Source organism: Myxine glutinosa, chromosome 7, assembly GCF_964187855.1.
Source record: "Myxine glutinosa chromosome 7, kmMyxGlut1.1, whole genome shotgun sequence".
Classification (NCBI taxonomy): domain Eukaryota; kingdom Metazoa; phylum Chordata; class Myxini; order Myxiniformes; family Myxinidae; genus Myxine; species Myxine glutinosa.
The window spans coordinates 95,480,073-95,503,501 of NC_136267.1; the positions used below are offsets into that span (position 1 = coordinate 95,480,073).

At 51.1% G+C, this 23,429-nt stretch overlaps 2 protein-coding genes across 3 annotated transcripts in view; one reads left to right on the forward strand and one right to left on the reverse strand.

Annotated features, from left to right (window-relative positions):
• Positions 1-1,708: 1,708 nt before the first annotated feature.
• LOC137431428 (uncharacterized) overlaps positions 1,709-23,429 on the forward strand; it is a 139,647-nt gene continuing 117,926 nt past the window's right edge. The window contains exon 1 of one of the 2 annotated variants that reach the window (XM_068122741.2): positions 1,709-1,788. The gene's annotated coding sequence lies outside the window, so the exon portion shown is untranslated. The remainder of the gene's footprint in view (positions 1,789-23,429) is intronic. The other variant, XR_013624115.1, reaches the window with a different exon arrangement.
• On the reverse strand, positions 17,086-21,885 carry LOC137430780 (uncharacterized). The gene is made up of 2 exons (XM_078782017.1): positions 19,036-21,885; positions 17,086-18,936 (listed from the first exon to the last, which is right to left on the reverse strand). The coding sequence occupies exon 2, from the start codon at positions 18,833-18,835 to the stop codon at positions 17,120-17,122; it is 1,716 nt and encodes a 571-aa protein (XP_078638143.1). The 5' UTR covers positions 18,836-18,936; positions 19,036-21,885; the 3' UTR covers positions 17,086-17,119.

Sequence of the window (23,429 nt, forward strand, 5' to 3'; positions counted from 1 at the left end):
ACAATCCTCTCCAAGAATTTCTGTCACTCAATCTCTTGGGTCTCACTACCTGCCATGATCTTTCTTGGGAAAACCACATTTCCAAGCTGGCCTCCAAAGCCAGTTGCCGACTGGGCATCCTCCGTCGTGCGAAGTCCTTCCTTGGCACACCTGAGCTCCTCACCACTTACAAGGCTTTCATCTGCAGCTCAATGGAATACTGCTCTCCCCTCTGGGCTGGTGCTCCTCCCTAACACCTAGCTCAGCTGCACGCTGTTGAAACCAAAGCTTTCAGAATCATTGGAATCTCCCGCGATGAAGCCGATTGTGAGGACCTTTCACTCACTCACCGCAGGCAGGTTGGTGGTCTTTCTGTCTTCTACCAACTCCTCTCTGGCCTAACCCCCCTAGCCCTGTCTGTGCTCTGTCCCCCAAGTACTCCCACAGGTCGCTCAAGATCTGCCAGCAACCCTCTTCTGGTCAAACTGCCAAAATCAAGACTCTCTGCTCACCTTCACTCCTTCATTCCTCTTTTCTCCCGCCTCTGGAACAAACTCCCTCACTCTCTTCAATCCCACTCATCCCTCCAGGTCTTTAAAACAGCTGTGCACCACCATCACTTATCTTCCCCCATCCAAAATGATATTTTCTACCCCCGTTAATTCACCTCAGATCCACTTTTCTGAAATACCAACTTCTTTCCTAGAAGTCCTAGCAATGTCCATATGTTTTTTTTAAACTCTTCCCCCCACCCCCCACCCCCCTTCCCATGCCTACTCCCCCCAAGCCCTCTCCCTCCCACAGATCTCCTGATGTACCTGTTCTCTACTGTTGTACTTGTGTGCTTCCCCTTCTCTCCCCATCTTGTCTCCCGCTCCCTTCATTGCATATTTTATGTGTCTGCATGTTTTCATGTTCAATGTGCCATCTCTTACACGAGCCTCGATCTTGTTTCAATTTTATTTTTTTTAAAGACTTTAAGACCCAGAAGACCCAAAAGACATGTAAGACCCAGAAGACCCAAAAGACATGTAAGACCCAGAAGACCCAAAATACATGTAAGACCCTTTAGACCCCCCAATATCCTGAAGACCATCAAGATCCTTCAGACCACTTTTACCTTTAAGACCCTTTCAATACTTTAGACAACTTGAGATGCATTCACCCTTCCAACCTTTTATACCTTTTAAGCCTTTATGCCCCTTAAGTCCCTTTCGACCCCTTGACCGTAACACCATTTGTACCCCTTCCACCCTTCAGACCGATTAGACAGCTTTGTCCCTTGACCATTTAGAAGTTGGAGCTTTACACCACATGGACCTTTTTTGATTCAAAATAAATTATAAATAAATAATATCACCGATATTATAAATAAATTTGTCCAAAAGAATTGTTTGTATTATGATTGGTGTAAATCATGACAACACAGCAACTCAGGTACAGTCTGTTCATTATCCTCAGTTTGAACAAGCCTGTGCCTCTGCAGCGACGTGTGGTGAGGCGTGCGTAGCGAGCCGATCCACGCTCGTGCTTTATAAATGTAAATTCATCTTAATAAGAGCTTACAACTCTCCTTTTGTTTCAACTTTGATGTCACAATGAAATGTTTATACTTGTTTCGGCTTAATAAAAATGCAGGCCAAGGTTGGGTGAACAAGTCAGATAAGACTAAGAGTCGTCATCGATTCAAACACGTATATCCGTTGGTGCGTAATTATTAACTCAGTAAGTTCGTTCCCCCCGCACGCGTCTTCGGCCGACGTAGACTCACCTGGAATCCAGCGCTGTACCTCACAGAGGATCGTACTGGTGAGTGTGAAGCCGTCATCGCATCCACAGGTGTGGACTGCCCTCCCTCATCCCCCAACCCTGTTCGAGTGGGACTTTTAGGGCTCACAAGGAAATTATGCGGAGGATCTAAAACGCCGAGGTCCATAAGCATCGCTAATAGCGAGTACTGTACTTATCTTTCTGGAGTATCAAAACTATCAGCTGCATTTGCTGCTTGAACCTGTGTTCTGCTCTTGTTCATTGCGAGATAACAGATGAAAGGTGTTGCCAAAACGGCAGAGGTTATAAACAGGAGGGAAAGCAAACGGGGAAGGTGTGGACATGGCTGTTTGTGTTCAACCAGGGTCTGCAAGAACGGATGTGCAGTATGAAAAGGTATATTGGGAATAAAAATGAGGTCATTGGGCAGAATGACTCAACTTGAAGTTTGCCTAACTTGATGCCTAATTATGATATCCCCATCACACTGTATCCCCACTTTACCTGCTCTTAGCCACTGCCTCCTTCACTTTCTTGCCTGAAAAGGTTAAAAAAAAATTCCCCAGCCTCGATCGTGGATCAACGATGTCCTAGATGCTTGCTCTGCTGATCTCTCTTCTCCTTTTCCACACTCTTCACCCAGTCTTTTGCCAATGGCTGCCTCCCATCTACCCGTAAGATAGCTAACAACACTCACATTAACAATGCAGGTGTATAAACATCCACTCAACTACAGGCCAGTAAGCTTACATCAAATTATAAACAATAATGGAATCAATCCCATCACTCCAATGTTAACATCCTACAGCTTCTCTCCCAGCAGTCAGAGGTCGTAAATAACAAACCAGGGGTCATGACCATGTCCATGGACACTCACTGTGCATTTTGCAGAGGGGCATCCTGCTCTGTTGCTAAGCTCATGGTCCACGTCCTATTAGGCCAACTTCTTACCTCCACTCGCCACCACGTTGTTGAGTGCAATCCTTTCCTTTCTTCTCCCACTTGAGGCTGGCATGTCCCAAAGCAATGTCTTGGCCCCACTATTATTCCTCACATAAATAAGCAACTTTTAGATGTTCTACACTAAAGGGTTCATAGAACACCTTATGCTACGCGGTCTTGAGAAAAAGGTAATGTGAAGGGTAACTTTTCCTTTTCGTTTCCAAGCACGATCGATAATCCGCAATTATATTTCCTACAATCCGCCTTTTTGTCCGAACCTCGATATTACCCAACACTGTCGAGACATCGAGCAGCAAACCTGATTGGTTGAAATGGCGTAAAATGGTGTAATATTTTGTCCAAGTACGAACTGCTAAGCGGAAGGGTTTTGGAAGTGCCAACAAGTTTTGACAGTTTTCAAGTATATACTTCCATTGAAATAAATTAAAACTTTTAAAGGCTGCAGGGAAAAACATTTTTCGGAAGTTTACCACCATTGTCCATTGATGCACTTGTAGCGGTTTCCGCTGAATGTACACAATCGCCTTGCACCTGCCAGGACGCGGCCAGGGCGCGATCGCCATGCCGGGCTCGTCCGGACGGGCCCAGACGCGCCTCTCCTGGGTATGCCCGGACTCGCTGTTCCCGGGCACGCCCGAACCTCCCGGGCACGCCCGCTCTCGCCTCTCCAGGGCTCGCCCAGAGCGCCCGGGCACGCCCAGCCTCGACTTGCCAGGCCACGTCCAGGATGCCCGGGCATGTCCAGACTCGCCTTTCCAGGGCTCGCCCAGAGCGTCCGGGCATGCCCGCTCTCGCCTTTCCAGGGCTCGCCCAGAGCGCTCGGGCACGCCCAGCCTCGACTTGCCAGGCCGCGTTCAGGACGCCCGGGCATGTCCAGACTCGCCTTTCCAGGACTCGCCCTTGACACCCGGGCATGCCCGGTCTCGGTTTTCCCGGGCAAACGCCCCGGCATAAGTGTGTATATATATTGCTGCCCGATAAACGGGCTTGTCAGAATACCTGAGCTGTTTTGTTCATTAAAGCAACTCGGACGAATTCCGTCTTTGGTCGCGTCAATTCTTTCGACTCGCGTTGGAGCGCAGCTCCTTCACTGGTGACCTACCGACATGGACACGGCAGTGACTCTTAAACTGCCTACCTTCTGGGAGGCTCACGCGGCTGTTTGGTTCGCCCAGGCGGACTCCCAGTTCGCCCTGCGAGGCATCACCGCGGACGACACCCGCTTCCACCACGTCGTGGCAGCGCTCGGTTCCGCCACCGCGGCCCGCGCCCTGAGCCTCCTCGAGCACCCGCCGGCTGCTGACAAGTATGACGCGCTGAAGACGCTCCTCCTCGACGCTTTCGCCCTCTCACCGGCAGCACGCGCACGGCGCCTGCTCGACCTGCCCGAGCTCGGCGACACGCGCCCGTCCGAGCGCATGGACTATATGCTCTCGTTGCTCGGTGAGCACTCTCCGGATTTTCTGTTCCGCGAGCTGTTCCTTCGCCAGCTGCCTCACCCGGTACGCCTCGCCCTGGCTGGCACGTCGATCACCGATCCCCGCGCCCTCGCCAGGGAAGCCGATAAGATCTCCTCGGCGGCCCAACGCATCGGCGCAGCTACCTGGAGCCTGCCGCCGTCCAAGGCGACGCCCACGATGCCCGAGCGCCCTGCGCGGTTGGAGGCCGAACTGCTGGTGCAACTGGCGGCCGCCACGCCGCGCCGACCGCTTCCGACACGACGGCCGGTGCCTCCACCTGACCAGGCGTGGTGTTATTACCACGCCAGGTTCGGACACAAGGCTCGGACGTGCCGACCCCCGTGCACTTTCGACAAGTCGGGAAACGGCCGGGCCGGCGTTCATTCCCAGCCATGAGTGCCGGCCACTCGGGCAACTTGCTTTTTATTCGGGACAAAGCGTCCGGGCGGCGTTTCCTTTGTGACACCGGCGCCCAACTGAGCGTCATACCCGCCTCCGAGCAGGACAGGCGGGATGCCGTTTGCGGCCCCTCTTTGGTCGCTGCTAATGGCTCAGCCATACGCACTTTCGGCCCGCGCGACGTCACCCTCTGCTTCGGCAGCCAGCGCATTCAGTGGACCTTTGTGACCGCCTGCGTCCCCATGGCTTTGCTGGGCGCCGACTTCCTCTGCGCGCACGGGCTGCTGGTCGACGTCAAACGACGTTGCCTTGCCCACGCCGAGACCTTCAGCTCCCTGGCGTGCACGATGAGCAGCTCCGCGCCGACCGAACTGGCGTGCGCCCTCCCGACGGCGAACGAGTTCGCTCGCCTGCTCGCGGAATTCCCGGCCCTCACGCGGCCGACGTTTTCGGCCGTCGCAATGCGGCATGGGATCGAGCACCACAGACCCACTACGGGCCCGCCGGTCGACGCCAGGGCCCGCCGCCTCGACCCGGCCAAGCTCGCCGTGGCAAAGGCCGAGTTCGACGCGTTGGAGCACCTCGGCATCGTGCGGCGCTCCAATAGCGCGTGGGCCTCACCACTGCACATCGTGCCAAAGCCGGGGTGCGGATGGCGCCCGTGTGGCGACTACCGCCGCCTCAACGACGCTACCACCCCCAACAGGTACCCGATCCCGCACATCCAGGACTTTTCCGCCCGTTTGGCGGGACGGGTCATATTTTCCAAAATTGACCTGATACGGGGATACCACGAGGTACGTGTCCGGGCGGCCGACGTTCCGAAGACGGCCGTCATCACGCCGTTCGGCCTGTTCGAATTTTTGAGGATGCCGTTTGGCCTCAAGAACGCAGCCCAGGCGTTCCAGCGCTTAATGGACGGCGTGCTGCGCGACCTGCCATTTCTTTTCGTCTATCTGGACGACATCCTCATGGCTTTGCCCCCCCCCCCCATGCCCCATTTGCCATGGCTTTGCCCCATGGTTTGCCATGGCTTCGCCAGCACGTCCCGCGCCGAGCACCTCCTCCACCTCCGAACACTGTTCGGTCGCCTCAGCGAGCACGGCTTAATTGTCAACCCGGCCAAATGCCACTTCGGCACGACGACCGTTGACTTTTTGGGCCACCGCATCACCAAGACCGGGGCCGTGCCGCTGCCGACCAAGGTCGAGGCCATCACCACGTTCCCGCGTCCCCGTTCCATCAAGGCCCTACAAGAGTTCCTCGGCATGGTGAATTTTTATCACCGATTCGTGCTCCGCGCTGCTCTGCTCATGCGGTCCCTTTACGAGGCCCTCCGGGGCAAGCCGGCCAAGCATGACATCGTTTGGTCCGCGGCCATGGATGCGGCCTTCGCGAGCGCAAAACGGGCCCTCGCCGACGCAACGCTGCTGGCTCACCCGGTGCTCAACCCGCCCATCGCCCTCACTACGGACGCCTCCAACTACGCGGTGGGCACCGTCCATGAACAATGGGTGGACGGGGTTTTGCAGCCACTCGCTTTTTTCAGCCGGCAACTCCGGCCGAACGAGTTAAAATACAGCACGTTCGACCGCGAGCTGCTCAGGCTATTCCTGGCCGTTCGCCATTTCCGACACCTCCTGGAGGGCCGCCCGTTCACGGCTTTCGTCGACCACAAGCCGTTGGTCTACGCAATGGCCAAAGTCACGGAGCCGTGGTCGGCCCGCCAGCAGCGCCACCTCTCCACCGTGTCGGAATTCACCACGGACATCCGGCACGTCGCCGGCAAAGACAATGCCGTGGCCGACTGTCTTTCTCGGGCCAGCGCGAACGCGGTCCACCTCGGCGTGGACTTCGCGCTCATGGCGGCCGACCAGACCACCGACACCTCGGTGCAGGCCCTCCGGGCGGCGGACACGGGCCTCCGCCTGGCCGACATCCCCTTCGCGGGCACCGTCCTGCTCTGCGACGTCTCCCAGGGCCAGCCTCGCCCCATCGTGCCCGTTTCCTGGCAGCGCCGCATCTTCACCTCCATCCACGGCCTTTCTCACCCGGGCCGGAAAGCTTCTCAGAAGCTGGTGTCGGCGCGTTTCGTCTGGCAGGCCTTCGACGGAATGTCCGCGACTGGGCCAACGCCTGCACGGCCTGCCAGCGGGCCAAGGTCCACCGCCACACCCAGGCCCCGCTGGCACCTTTCACCGTGCCTTCACGGCGTTTCGACCACGTCCACGTGGACCTGGTGGGTCCCCTGCCCCCATCGCGGGGGTTCACCCACCTGCTCACCATGGTGGACAGGACCACCAGGTGGCCGGAGGCCGTGCCCCTCACCTCCACCACCACCGCCGACGTGGCGCAGGCGTTCATCGCCACCTGGGTCGCGCGCTTCGGGGCACCGGCGGACATCTCGTCCGACCGCGGCCCACAGTTCACGTCCGAACTTTGGGGCGCGGTCGCCCGCTCGTTGGGGGTCACGCTGCACCGCACCACGGCCTACCACCCCCAAGCCAACGGATTGTGCAAGCGGTTTCACCGCTCCATGAAGGCCGCACTCATGGCCGGCCTTCAGGACGACGGTTGGACCGACCGGCTGCCGTGGGTCCTTTTGGGCCTCCGCACGGCCCCCAAGGAGGACCTCTGGGCGTCAGCCGCCGAGCTCGTCTACGGCCAGCCGCTCCGCGTCCCGGGCGAGTTCGTGCCCGACGCTACCAGTCCCTGGTCCGCCGCACACCAGCGCTCGGACCTCCAGGAGGCCGCCCGACGATTTGCCCCCGTGCCAACGTCCCGCCACGGTGGCCCCCAATCCTACGTCCCCCCGGCGCTTCGCACAGCGGAGTACGTCTTTGTGCATCATGACGCGCACCGGGGGCCACTCCGGCCGCCGTACGACGGGCCCTTCTGGGTCCTGCGACGGGGCGACAAGTCCTTCGTCGTCGACGTCGGCGGCCGGTCGGACCGGATCTCTGTGGACCGCCTCAAACCGGCGCACGTGGACGTCGACCGACCACCACGGTTGGCCCTTCCTCCGCGGCGAGGCCGCCCCCCGTCCACAGTTCCCCCCGCTCGACCACCCACCACCAGATCGGACCACCCCCCCCCCCCCCACGACCCTCCAGGGGTCGCTTCGGCCGGGTCATCCGGACCCCCCTTAAATTGACCCTGCCGGTGCAGGTCGATTCTGGAGGGGCGTGTGTAGCGGTTCCCGCTGAATGTACACAATCGCCTTGCACCTGCCAGGACGTGGCCATGGCGCGATCGCCATGCCGGGCTCGTCCGGACGGGCCCAGACGCACCTCTCCTGGGCATGCCCGGACTCACTGTTCCCGGGCACGCCCGAACCTCCCGGGCACGCCTGGTCTCGTCTTTCCCGGGCATGCCCGCTCTCGCCTTTCCAGGGCTCGCCCAGAGCGCCCGGGTACGCCCAGCCTCGACTTGCCAGGCCGCGTCCAGGACGCCCGGGCATGTCCAGACTCGCCTTTCCAGGGCTCGCCCAGAGCGTCCGGACATGCCCGCTCTCGCCTTTCCAGGGCTCGCCCAGAGCGCTCGGGCACGCCCAGCCTCGACTTGCCAGGCCGCGTTCAGGACGCTCGGGCATATCCAGACTCGCCTTTCCAGGACTCGCCCTTGACACCCGGGCATGCCCGGTCTCGGTTTTCCCGTGCAAACGCCCCGGCATAAATGTGTATATATATTGCTGCCCGATAAACGGGCTTGTCAGAATACCTGAGCTGTTTGTTTCATTAAAGCAACTCGGACGAATTCCGTCTTTGGTCGCGTCAATTCTTTCGACTCGCGTTGGAGCGCAGCTCCTTCACACTGTCTTTTACGCCACCTTCTTTAACATGTTAAATTAGTTACTCGTGCTTGTTATTTGTGTCCTTTATGACGTCCTTAAAAGGGAACCCAAATGCTCAGACCATCTTGATGCTAATCTCCCAGCCAGCATGTCCAGCTGGGGCACATACGGGTGCTACGTGGGCTAACTTGTGGGTCCCAAGTGTGTCCCGCATGTAGGCAGGCCCCAGCTGGTTTTGTCCATAGGCTCCACCCGGGTGCCAGCTGTGTTGCCCACGTGGGAAGTGCATGGGTTTTTTGTGGGCTAGCCCATGTCGGCAGTACATGGGTTTTTCGTGAACTACCCCCATGTTGGCAGTGCATGGGTTTTTTGTGGGCTAGCCCATGTGGGCAGGGCATGGTTTTTCGTGGGCTACTCCATGTGGGCTGGGCATGGGATTTGCATGGGTTATACATGGATTTTTCCTGGATCTCAGGTGAATGTAAATGGGGTGTAAATAATCAATACTGCATTAGCTACAACATCACATCTGCTTTACTGTCAGTAGAAATATAGAATGGAGTGTATTTTTAGAGAGGCTTTTGCTTGAAGTGATCTTAAAGAACATCTTAACTTGGATTTGTCAAGACACAAGCTAATAATGGTAAATACATCAATTGGGTAGGATTTCCCTTGGGTAGGTGTAGTTTTCCTGAACATGTAACCATAACGCACTCATAATAGCAACACATTATCAACAGGGCTTTAATTTGATCAATTTTGACAATGATTGTTTAACAGGAGGATCCGGTGCTTATAAAAATAAATTAAATATTGTGTTTGTCGAGTACAGTATTGTTTAACTTGTATGTAATCCAGTATACACAAGGAAGTGGTTAATGCTTAATCCAGCTGATGCATCCATCTTTTTGTCCTGTTTTTGTTTTTATGTTTAAGGCTTTGCAAACTCAGAAACACCTGTTGTTTCAACTTTCTTTCTCACGTACAATATCTCAAGTGTCTGCTGATGACAGAAAAACACAACAGAAGTCTGTCAGTAATTGCTATATGTATGATGGGGGTCATGATAGGGGTTTATGTTAATATAATTTTACTATAATTCACCAAATGTCCGTCTGTCTGTCTGTCTGTCTGTCTGTCCGTTCGAAGGTACCGCAACAACTGCTGAACCGATCGCAACGATATTTTGGGTGGGTAATCCTGGGATCCCCAGGAGTAAAATAGGCTATTTAGTTTTCCCAATTTCAGCTTTAGTCTCCAGCATTCTCAGATTTGGACTCCCGCATAACATTCGCGTTCGCATAACGTTCATTGTGACTATGTTTTCATTGTGACGATGTTTGTGTTCACGATAGTGTTTGACGTGACGGTGTGAACGTAATTTCGTAATGTTTTTCGTTACGACAGGAACGGGAGTACATACGTATCGGGAGGGAGTACATACGTGAAGGAAACACGTATCGGGAGTACATACAACATAGCGATTGTGAATGTGACAGCTCTGAGGTGTCTTTAGCTTCGCATCAAATTATTCATTACATTCATTCATTCATTCATTTAATGATCATAACGCTCATTCTTACGCTCATTAAACGTTCATTAAACATTAAACGTTCATTCAACGATGACAAAAATAAAAACGAAAAACATTACGAAATTACGTTCACACCGTCACATCATCAAACACTACCTTTTTTTTGTATACAAGATCGAGGCTCGTGAAAGAGCTACCATTAATCACACAGAAAGGCAAACCGACACATAAAACATATAACATGGGGAGCGGTAGACAAGATGGGGAGAGAGGGGGAAGGACACAAACACAAACACCTTGAACACAAACATCGTCACAACATCGTCACAAATGTTACATTACGTAATTCAAACCGTGAACACATCGAATATTGGAAAGCCCATTGCCCAAATTAGAAACACGATGGAATAATATTTACCGATATGAACAGTGATGTGACTTTTATTGAAATTCTACAAATACTGTTTAGATTTTGATGATTTGTGTGTGATATGAATAAACGGATGTTTATATAAATCGTTTAAAATAAAAAAGCCTTCAATTTCTGATATTTTGCCTTTTGCATTTTGGCCTCCCAATTGAAGCCCCACCCATAGGGCGGGTACCATTGATAGTAATAATCAAATCAGTCACAGCCTTTAAAAGACATTTTTAACAAATTGACATCTTTTAGAAACCTTCAGTCATTGTGTGTCGCTGTATGAAATACTGGCAATGTGTGTGGTCACTGAAGACTCTATATGAGTCTGCACCGACGATCTATCTGTGCCACGTAGACCTTGTAAAACACGTTCGCATACATTACCATGAAGGTCATTTACGTGATCATGATCTGGTGAATTACCATGATCTGGTGTTCAAGCGATAAAGTTATTGGAGCATGGAATGAAGGTATTGGAAAGGGTGTTGGAGAGGAGGATAAGGAAGAAAGTGAAGATTGACGAAATGCAGTTTGGATTTATGCCAGGAAGAGGAACGACAGACGCGCTTTTTATTGTGAGGCAGTTGCAGGAGAAGTACATGGAGAAGAGGAGGAAGTTGTTTCTTGGGTTTGTTGATCTGGAGAAAGCATTCGATGGGGTTCCACGCAAAGTAGTGACATGGGCATTGTGGAAGTTAGGAGTGGAGGAATGGTTGATCAGAGTAGTGATGGCAATGTACAAAAGAGAGTGCGCACAGCTGTAAGGACGAAGGACGGGAACAGTGGTGAGTTTGAGGTGAAGTTGGGAGTGCATCAGGGGTCGGTACTAAGTCCACTACTATTTGTAGCTGTGATGGAGCTGCTGGCTCGGAACGTAAAGGAGGGTTTACCGTGGGAGTTGTTGTATGCAGATGATCTGGTGTTGATTGCGGAAAGTATGGATGGACTGAAGGAGAAGATGGACAAGTGGAAGGAATGTATGGAGACAAAAGGTCTGAAGGTGAATATCGGAAAAACGAAGGTGATGGCAAGTGGTAAAGCATGTGGTGAGGTGGAAAGAACTGGGAAGTGGCCATGTGCTGTGTGCAGGAAGGGTGTCGGAGTGAACTCCATTCAATGTGCGCTGAGTGGGTTCATCAAAAATGTAGTGGTTTAAGAGGGTCATCAACCAGTGTGGCAGCTACATTCAAGTGTAAGGTGTGCACAGAGGGAGCTGCAGATGGAGGAAATGTTGAGTTGGATCTTGGAGACGGCATGAAGCTGGAAGGTGTGAAAACATTTTGTTACCTAGGAGACAAGCTGAATGGAGAAGGTGGATCAGACTCGGCAACGGTTGCTCGAGTGAGATGTGCATGGAAGAAGAGTGGCGTGCTGACGAGGAGGGGAGTGTCGTTGAAGCTGAAGGGAAAGGTGTATGCTGCATGTGTGAGAAGTATTATGATTTATGGGAGCGAGACATGGGTAATGAACGTAGAGCAGCAACGAAGGCTGGAAAGGGTGGAAATGCGAATGGTTCGACGGATGTGCGGAGTATCGTTGAGAGAGAGGAAGACAAATGATGAATTGTGAAAGATGATGGGAATAGAGCCTGTGATGGATGCTGTGAAGAGAAACAGGTTGAGATGGTTTGGTCATGTGTTGAGGAAGGATGAAAGTGACTGGTTGAGAAGAGTGATGGAAATGAATGTAGGAGGAAGTAGAGGATGGAGAAGACCGAGAAAGACTTGGCTAAAGATGGTGGAAGAAGAAATGCGGGCAAGGGGGTTAACAACGAGAGATGCAGAAAATAGGGCAAAATGGAGAAGACTGTCATGGGGACCGCAAGGCTAACCCCCGCTCTCGCAGGGAAAATGGCCTTAAAATGCCTGTTGTTGTTTGTTGTATACATTACCATGAAGGGCCACCATGTTTATGTTCCTGTTGAATTTTTCGGTATTGCAGCTTCCATTATCTCACCTATCCTCCCACACTTCCATACCTTCCTACTCCCAGCCCACTACCTCATCCTCATCCATTCATTTTGTCAAATTTTATTTTCTTGATTTAAGAATACGTGTTCCCTGGGAATGAACTTCAACGCAGGACGCCATTAGGCCCATCGAAGCCTGAACAATGATTGGCAACCTATGGTTGTTTGTCCGTGCTGTATTCTTTGAAATGCTGAGTCAATCAAGGAACCAGCAGGTACCATTTTCTAAGTCTTTGATATGACTCTGTTGGGTTTACCTTCTCAACTCAGTGGAAATTTCTGCACCTTGCCACACAGTGACCACCTGTCCGGGAACGGTTCTTGTCCACAGAACTGTTCAAAGCTTGTTATGAGTGAAAACATTCTCTGTCAAGAACCTAAATGTGGCCTTCACCACTTATATTTTCACTTAATAAAAAATTTGACAATTACTTCTAAACTACCTTAATGCTGGGTGTATTGAAAAACCAAAGTACAACTCGGTGATAGGAAGGAAAACCGTTTTGGGATCGTGGTTACTGTGGTTAGGGATGTGGTGGTTGCTTCTCCAGGCTTCATTGCATTCCATTCTGCAAGGAAGTTTATGAATAACTACACAAATCGACAGCAACAACAAAACATGAGATAAGTAGAACAGCACTCGGAAGAGAATATCATCCACCTCCACCAGGCTGAACAGTTTACGTTTTGTATCTACTGATAGGTCAGATCTGCATTCGGATTTGAACAGAAATGTTATCGCCTTGTCCTTGGCGTTTAACCAACCCATCCACCAAGTTTTGTCATAAGTCGTTCCCAACTTTTTGAAATATCAAGGTATATATTGGTTTTGGCCATATCACTTGATGGTGAAGAATCACTTAAATTTTTTTTTTAATCTTCCAATCTGGATTCGAATCTTCACCAAAATGGAACACATTCTTCCTTGGCACATACCCAACCTGTTCACCAAGTTTTGTCCGAATTTGTCCAGAACTTCCTGAGATATCGTGCTCTAAATATCGTTTTTGACCCAGCTATCTCTCAATGGTGAAGAATCACTTAAAATATTTTAGTATCCACATACGTATTCGGATCTTCATCAAAATCTAATCATTTCGTCCTTGTCACATACCCAACCTCTCCACTATGTTTCGTCTGAATCCGTCCACAACCTTTTGAGATATCCTGCTCACAGACAAACAGAGAGACATATCCTGCTCCTATAAGACGAGCCAACATTCTGGCACTGGCTGCCAACAAATCAGACTTGGCATGCTTCCTCTCCCAGGAGATTATAACACAGGGTATTTCGCACAATGAAGTGGTTGTGGCACGAGGGTTTGTCGACAAAACGGAGGTAAAATCGAGAAATTCTTCCCCTGATGTGATTCCACCGAGAGCAGCACCCGAAGAAGCCGACACCAGAATTTCACAGTTCCTGTGAGACAATAGTTGTATTAGTTAGAGACACTGATGTTTTCCTCATGTTGGTCTACCACCTTGACAAGATGCGATGCATGAACCTATGGATGATGGCGGGAACTTCAGAGAAGCGGTAGAAGCCAAAATATTGGTTCATTTCATTGGTGGCCATCTTTGCCGCCATCTTGAATGTGGCCGTCCAGCTAAAAATCCAGCTTGGCAACAGTGATTTTCGTAATCAGCTGGGTTGATTTTAGTCTAGAAAAGTTTGTTACCAAAAATGAACATGACTTGCCGCTTCGATTACTTTTTTTTTTGTTCCCAGTGTTACGTGTTACCCCCCCAAACCCCGGCAACGGTGCCCCTCAGAGTACCCATTCATACCCATTCACGATACCCATCACTGTCTGTCACCTGATATTTTGGTGTAACTGCTTTCCTTCTATGCAATCTCTGGCTGCGACATGACATCATTGTTGTGAAAAACCAATCGGGTCCACAACTTTAGTCCATCTGTTGGTTTAATTCCATTAAGACCATGACATCATTCTGTAAATACAGGAAATGCAATAGGAATAAGGTTTGGCATCACATGGGTCCATTCATAACATTCAATGCAAGCAAGCTTAATATTCTATGCAGGCATACCGTTAGCGAGTCCACTAGATGTAACATGTCACAGGAGAAGTCCCCCTGAGCACCGACCGCAGCGGGTCTTAGAGCCGTGCCCCTAGCGGTGTCAGCGAGCAACGGTCATCACCTGGGTTCAGCATTAGTACGAATACGATTTCACTACATTCTCCCCACCGTTAGAATTACACTGCAGAGCGGCTAGAATCGAGCGAGCGTCAGCATTAACAGGGTGTGGAACATGGTATCAGTCGACCCAACCGTACCGGTCCGGGCGGTGAATTTCTCTGCCAGCACGCGTCCGAAATTCCCCGGGTACGGCATCACGTATCCCAGAGACCCCGGCGTCGGAGGAGCTACCGGAGTCAGGTGACGAAGGGGGTACCGCCAAGCCTTCGGGCACGGGTATATGCGGCGAAGGGAGGGTCGGCAGACTTTCAGCGACGGGAGCGTCGGAAGAGTCCATAGTCTCATAGAGTGGTTCGATCGGTTCGTCCGATTCCTTACAAGGGTCGGCGATCCCACATGGGGCAAGATGACGTACGGAGACAGTGGTCTCACGTCCATCAGCCGTCATCACACGAGCATGCTCAGGATTAGCCTGGAGTATCTGCACTTTGTCCACTAAGGGGTCGTACTTGCTCGTGCGAACCGACCGTTTGAGGTAGGCCGGCCCGGGCTCAGCGAGCCAACTGGGTAAAGACCGTATACACCCCGTGCTCCTGGGGTGGTGGAAAAGTCTCTCGTGGGGAGTCTGGTTGGTGGCCGTACACAGTAGAGCCCTGATCGAGTTCAACGCCGCAGGTAGCGACCAAGCCCATTTATCGAGGCCCCGGCCGAGGGTCCGGAGGTTGAGCATGACGGCCCTCCATATAATCCCGTTGAAGCGTTCGATCTGCCCATTTGCCTGGGGTCTGTACGGCGTGGTGTAACTAGAAGCGATGTTATTTTGGAGCAGATAGCCTCACACCTCCTGAGACAAGAAGACCGCACCCCGGTCAGTATGCACATAGGCCGGGTACCCGAACATAGAGAACAAATTCTGTAAGCATCGCATTACCGTGGCAGCAGTCATGTCCACGCACGTATAAGCGAAGGGAAATCGCGAGTACTCATCGACGATAGTGAGCAGATAGCGAGAGTTACTCGACACCGGCAATGGGCCCTTGAAATCCATCGCCAAGCGTTCCCACGGCCTCTAGCCCTAACCAGAGTCCCCATGGGTGGGTTATAGAAACACGGTTTGATTTCCGCGCATATATCGCATAAAGTGGCGATATCCACGCACGTAGCCGGTCTCGATAAGGCGTCGGCGGCCTGGTTATCCTTCCCCGGGCGGTATTTGATAGTGTAGCAGAAGTCGGCAAGCTCTATACGCCAGCGAGTGATTTTCTCATTCTTAATGTGCTGGGCATGTAATGTGTCGTACATGAACGCAACACTTTGCTGGACGCTGGTCCATGATGATTTGGAAACATCGCCCGAGTAAGTACGGGCGCCATCGCCGAATAGACTCGACGATCGCATACGCTTCCTTTTCGACAGACGAATGTCTCCGCTCAGCGGAGGTAAGAGTCCGTGAAAAGAAAGCCACCGGACACCCTCCTTGGGAGAGGGTCGCCGCGATGGCCTGATCCGAGGCATCACTTTCGAGGACGAAAGATCCGCTCTCGTCGATCGTCGCCACAGCGGCACTGGCGATGTCGGCCTTAAGGCCTCCAAAGGCCGCCAATGCGGCCGGACGCAGAGGGAATGTGTCGCAGGCCACAAGGGGGCGAAGTTTCGCGGAGAAATTTTGGACCCATTTTGAGTAATGGGCGAATAGCCCGAGGTCGCGCTTCAGGGACGCCCGATCGCAGGGAGGGGCCATGTCGAGCAAAGGTCGCAGACGCTCCTTATCCGGAGCGACAGAGCCATGGGTCACGGTGTACCCCAGAAGATCTATCTTGCGTAGAGAGTATTGACACTTATCCTCGTTCATGGTTAAGTGATACCTCTGCGCGACCTCGAGGAAGCGCTTCAGATTAGCATCATGGTGCCCTTGGTCATACCCACAAACCGTAAGATTGTCTAGGTAGACGAAAACATCGGTTAAGTTCTCCCTTGCAATGAGGTCATCCATGGCCCTCTGGAAACAGGTGACCCCATTCGTTACCCCAAAAGGCAATCGAGTAAACTGGTACAACCGTTGCCCCGACTCAAATGCGGTATAGATACGATCTGCCCTAAAGATGGGGATCTGGTGGTACGCACTACGGAGATCAAGAGTGCTGTAGACCGGGTACTGGGCCACCTGTCGCACCAGCGCGTCCATCCCCGGAAAGGGGTAGGCATCCAGCTGTGTAAAGCGGTTAATCGTTTGGGAATAGTCGATTACCATGCGTCTGCGGTGTGCATCGCTTCGCACCACCAAGACCTGGGCTCGCCACGGCGACCGGCTAGGTTCTATGATACCGTCTTTCAAGAGCTGAGCCGTTTCGTCCGCAATGAATTGCATGTCTGCTCGAGAGTAGCGCCGTGATTTTACCGCTACAGGGGTACAGTCGGAGGTTAGATTGGGGAACAGCGAAAGCGGCTGGATTTCCATTTTCGCTAGGGCACACACAGCAAGCGCGTCAGCCCCCACAACAAGCGTGTCAGGCCCACCAAACTCCATTTCCAGACGTCCATGTCGCTTAAGAAAATCGTGTCCTAACAGAATATCAGCACATAAAGCAGGTAAGACCATAAGGTGTACATCTGGGAAGACCCGTCCCTTTATCACGAGTTTCAATCGGCATTCCCTCTTCGTGCTGAGTCAAAGTCCCTGGGAAGCCATGAAGATCCGTCTCGTAGACCTCAAGACCTGCCAACCATGCCTGTGCACTAGTCGCTGGTCGATAAAACTATCCGTAGACCCTGTATCCACCAAGGCCCGCACACAATGGCCCTCGACCATGAGGGGAATAAGGGCTTGAGCCAGGCCGGACGAGCCTGCTGGGAGTGGGACCGAACCTCCCGAGTGGGTCGGCCGAGCCTCGCGGGCGGATCCTATGCCAGCGGCAGTTTTCCGGGCGTCAGAGGGTGCCCGTGGAGTCTCGTATAAGTTGTCAGGGTGTGTTACCATGCAATCTGCAGTTTTGCGGTCGTTGCCGGAGTATTCGTTGTTCATGGGGAATCCGTTAAAGCCGTCAGAGAGCTTTCCCATGCATTCTGCAGTTTTGCGGTCATTGCCGGAGTATTCGTTGTTCATGGGGAATCCGTTAAAGCCATCAGAGAGCTTTCCCATGCATTCCGGTGCTTTGCGATTCAAAATCGCCGTTTGATGAGTATGGGCCTCCGTAGTATTCGAAATCGCCGTTTGATGATTCGAAATCGCCATTTGACGGGTGAGGGCCACCGTAGTTGGTACCGAGCTCGTGTCGCCGCCAATGGACGCTGTACGCTCTTGAGAGACACGACGAGAACGTACCGCTGGGGCTTGGCGAGTCTCCAAAGCCCCTCGCGTGGCCCGGAGTCTGGTCAAGGACGCATGTGCCATGCCCGATTGAGGATGAGACTGTTGTGGCTGTTCGGTGACTCTCGCCAAGGTCGATTGAGCGACCAGGGGCCCGCGAGGAGGGACCCTGTCCTTCAAAGCCGGGTAAGGCGCCGTGTTCCGAGCTCGGCTCGTAGGCTCCGCAATGAGCCCATTCAAGGTCGCGCGCGGCCGCGAGCCGTGTGCGGTTTTCCGGCACACTTTTGCGTTGTGCCCCTTTTGCGAGCACAAATGGCATATGGCGTCCCGAGCCGGACACACTGTCCGGAGATGTCGTTGTCCCCCACAGAAGTAGCAAATGGCTCCACATAAGGCCTTGGGTCTGGTCGTAGCGGCAGCCATCAGGACCGGATCCTCCTCCGGAGCATCCTGGAGTTCCGCGAGCAGTTCCGCTCCCTCGGCGGTAGCACTCTCCGGCCGTGCGTGTAGTGAGGTTCCCGCCAAGAGGCGCGTGCGATCATAGGCGTTCGACTGCAACCGCGCTTCAGTGTGTACTTTTCCTTGTTTGAGTGCCGCCGCGAAGGTCAGGTCGGTCTTCTCCAGCAGGTTGAGCCTTAGGTCCTGTGAGGAGACCCCGGCGACGTAGGCGTCTAGGAGAAGGTCATCCTGAGCCTGCTCGTGAGTCCGTGGCTCCCGGGTGCTGTCCAGCAGGGGTTGCCGGAGCTCCTGGGCATAGTGATCCATCGGTTCGTTGGGTTGCTGGCGTCGCGTTAATAGCAAATGCCGAGCATACACCGGGCTCTTTTCCTTTATGTACAATCGTTTGAGCTCCGCAATAGCGAGGTCGTACGTCGCACATTGTGCAATACTGTTGTACACCTTGTAGTCGACCTTGGAGTGCAGCGTTGCTAGCTTCGCGACAGCCGTCGGCTCGGTCTCAGGCTCAGCGAAATGGTTCTCCAACGTTTTCAGCCAGTGCTTCAGTTGCAATCCACCATCCGAGGCTTGCGGGTCGGCGCAGAATTGTGTGACCAACAGCGTCTTGTTGCCCGCCATGTCGGTAGATCGTTAATGGAATTAAGTGTTGTGAAAAACCAATCGGGTCCACAACTTTAGTCCATCTGTTGGTTTAATTCCATTAAGACCATGACATCATTCTGTAAATACAGGAAATGCAATAGGAATAAGGTTTGGCATCACATGGGTCCATTCATAACATTCAATGCAAGCAAGCTTAATATTCTATGCAGGCGTACCGTTGGCGAGTCCACTAGATGTAACATGTCACAGGAGAAGTCCCCCTGAGCACCGACCGCAGCAGGTCTTATAGCCGCGCCCCTAGCGGTGTCAGCGACCAACGATCATCACCTGAGTTCAGCATTAGTACGAATACGATTTCACTACAATCATATACATTCGAGGGAACACAAAGCGAGCGATGTGGATAGTATTTCACATAAACCACACACTATTGGAACTCTCTCTCGGCAAAGCTCCTCTGACTGAAGAAACTGTCATGGCAGCAGAAAAGTTATTCTGCAAGGTGTACAACACCAAAGCTGACTCAGTTGACGACGCTCTTCGGTGGCATTTCAAGAAAACCAGACAGCCAGATTGTCTTCCACCAACAAGCGATGTGTTGCGGCGACACATCAAATGAGCCCACTATCAGGCATCAGTGTGGGAACGGGCCTGCAGCAGCCAGCCAGATCCAGTTGATGCAACAATTTACGGTTGGCAGAAGGAGACCAGTGGCCCATCTCAGTTGGTACCAGTGCTAACGACAATAGACTCGGTCCAAAAGGAATGCTTAGATGTGTAATGCAGCTGCAAGAAAGAAATGTGCAAATCTCGCATGTGCAAATGCCGGAAATCAAACATGCATTGATGTTCCCTGATCGTGGCACATGCATGAACAGAAAATAAAGAAATACTTCGAAAACCATTTAAGTACTTGCTGTGCAGTCCCCAAAAAAAAAATCCCCATTTTTAAAACCCAAGAACCCCATTTCCAGCATTAAACTTCCATCTGTATCATCGGTAGAAGCCAAGATATGGTTTCATTTCATTGGTGGCCATCATTACCGCCATCTTGAATGTGGCCTTTCAGCTAAAAATCCAGCTTGGCAACAGTGATTTTCGTAATCAGCTGGGTTGAGTTTAGTCTTGAAAAGTTTGTTACCAAAAATGAACATGACTTGTCGCTTAGATTACATTTTTTTTCTGTTGCCAGTATTCATTAAGGCATACCCCATCATTCTGGAAGAATATGATCACAAATCATTTCTCTTTCCATATTGATAATGCAATTTACTTCATTTGCATAAAGCATACAACACTTCATCTTTAGCAAAACACAATAATTTCAGTTCACCATTAAAAATAATAAAAACATCTGCAACATTTGGCAATACGTTTTACTTCAAGACAAATGTTGACTTTTTGTTTGAAAAGAAGGGGCTGATCACTCGTGTTTGAAATTCAGGTATGAAACATTTTCTTCTGATGTCTTCATAGCACCTACACTATTCTGCATAGGATTTTCCGCTGTTTTGATAGCTGGGCAGAGTCACAAACTGACCCTGCTCTGCATGTAACATTCTTGCCACTCTTGCTGTGAGCCACAGTAGACTTGAACAAGGCCTTCATCCAATTGTCGTCAACTTGCCTCCTCACTCATCATGAGTATGGAGCAAGTGTTGATGTGATGTTGGTTTGACCAGCAAGATGTGGAACAGGGATGCCGGATGCATCCGCAATGATGATGTTGGGACCATGGTACTCCTGTTGTCCATGGTCCATACCAGGAGCACCCAGCAAAATTGTGCACAGCTGTTGTGAAGAAAAGGCACAGCCGTTCGCTTGTAGCTCCATGCTGGCTCCCCGGAAGTTGGTGAAGTAATAACACACGTCACCGCATCCCGTAGAAGTTGCAGGTAAAATGTCGTCGCCCTGCAATTGCTGATGTAATGAATGTAGGTGAACAAAGTAGGTGATCGCCCTTCTTTCATATGTTGCAGTGTGATCCAGGCCAATGGTCACATAAGTCTCCCTTGGTGAAGGTAAGCATCCATCTCCAAGTTACAAAGAAGAATGTCTTCATCATTCTTTGAGAAGGAGGGTGTATGCCAAGATTAACTTCATTTTTAGCCACAAATTTTCTTTTTCGAACTTCTTTCCAGTTGTCGTTATCACTCCATTTGAAATGGGACCTGGTCTTTCCTTTACTCAGCCACATTTATATCTGCTCGCCACACAGATTGAATCAGATGGGGTACATTGTAACATGAAATCAGTATATTTTAACTAATCATGTATATCTTATAACAGCTTCACACGAATAATATTCAAATCAGGTATATGTTTTATACTACTAAACTAAGAATAACATCCACAATTTCTTTCAGGTTCATATAATTCAAAAATTAAACTCATGCAGTTATTTTAACACTACTCAAAGAAATAAATGCATTATTAGTTGAGTGTATATAAGTAAAATCACAAACAGGAATATCTAATTCCCAACAAATCTTGCAAACAGCAAACTATGCATAATGTATTATTGGCAAAGTCCTCCTCACTTTTTCTTTTAATAATGTAACTTATGGTGATATGAGTTCACTACTCATAAAACGGACACAATTCACAATGGTTTGTTATGCCCTTATCTTAGCTCTACTGTACTCATTTGCAACATCACTTGATTCAATCTCTTAATCTCAGCATTTATGTTGCCATAAAAGTCTTCCTCTTGTGGTTCCACATGTATTTCCTCATTTGTTGCTTCATTTATTTCTGCAGATGGTGCTTCATGCACTATCATAGTGTTATTTGTTATCTTATTCAAACCCACCATCACTAAGGCTTTCAAGCAAGCCATCACTAAAACTATTGCCAATATAACAACTAATCCAACAAACAAGTATTGGAGGATCTTAGCTGCCACTCCTCCGAATGTATTTTCCAACCATGCAAAAGCACCCTCTTTTACATAATCGTGATATCTTGCTCCCTCTTGTCTTATTGTATCGGCTATGTTATAAATGTCTCCCGAATTATCAGGTATATATGTACAACAATCTGTACCAATTACTGCGCATGTACCCCCTTTCTCGGCTAACAGCATATCTAATGCCATACGATTCTGTAATGCCATGGTTCTTGTTGCTGCCAGCTCGCTTGTAAGTTGTGTCAATCCACTAGCTGTTTTATTTGCCAATGTTTCTATAGCCAATGCCATTTGCCATAGCTCATGGCCTGCCTTCCAGGTTCCATAAAATGGAAATACTACCATTCCAACCCATTCTCCCATACTAACAGTTCGTTTTTGTCTAGAATACAGGATGCGCATTGGTGACTCCGTTAACAAGCGCATGTGTGGAAGTACAAACCCAGGAAAACATGTTCCGAACCATCCTGACGGAAGATACGGATATGCCTTGTGTCCACATATAAAATATGTATTATTATATTGTTACAGACGTGGCTTAGATGTTAGTTTACCGAGCGGTTTTGGTATGACCACGTCTGCACAAGTTACCGATTATACTCGACGTTGACGAAGCCGCGCCACGCTGGCTCAATAAGAAAAAGAAGACACCCGGCTGGGTTATAAAATGACGACACCAGGGATACGGTTCTCAAGACCTCCGGAGGAGATTATATTCGTTACGGAAAAGGTTAGATTACAGGGGCTAGAGGTACAACATAGAAAGACAAGCACTTAGACACAATCTTATATTATTCCCCAACAGACGACAGGCAAACGGGACAACGGCTGACTCACACGGGGGTTGATGGAAAGGACAGGCGGGTAGCGATGGCTCCAGGTGCACCTGTGCTCAAAGGTTAGAATCGACCCGGTCCGGTCCAGAGATGCGGGAGGTTTCACAGCGCTCGGAGGGGACGTTCTTTCACAGGCGGGCCTTTCTCTCTCAGCGCTCGCAGGTCCTTCTTTCTCCAGCTCGGGGCGCATCTCTCTTTACGTCCGCTAAGTCGCCACGTATATATCCGGCGGGGAGTGACACGCCCTCGGCTCGCTAGCGCCGCCCCAGATGGAATCGGTCCGCCCTTCTCATTGGGTGCATGCGGGGGGGTTACCGGCTCCGCCCTTGACGAGGAGCTGACAAGGAGCCCCTTCGTGGTAACCCCGTGGAGCGCATGGTCTGGAGCGCATCGCCTGGAGCGCATTGTCGATGGCGGCGAACCGAGCCGGTGGGAGGACGCACACTCCCCCCCCGCGCAGCGCCCCTCTGTTGTTGTAGACGGGGAAGAAGATGGGAGGAGGTACGGGAAAGGTCCTAAACTCACTACTGATGCCATATAATCACATTCTGGTGCAACGAAGAGTCATAATTAATGGAGACGAGGCCTTAACTGACATAGAATAAGAATAACTAGGAAGATGTCCGAAAGTTGTCTACGTGTGGTGCGGTGGACCTGGGCACGACATTTAATGGGGGAATAAGGGGAAGGTCGGCTCTACTGATTGTTATTTACATGCAATGGGACTAGGGAATGGGGGATTGGGGAAAGTTGGGGAGTATTGGAGAAAATAGGGGAATATTTACAAGCGGATATGGAGGCCAAATTCCATATTCGCAACAATATGTCCATGTGTTGTCCATTCCCCAAGTGCCTTCCCAATATA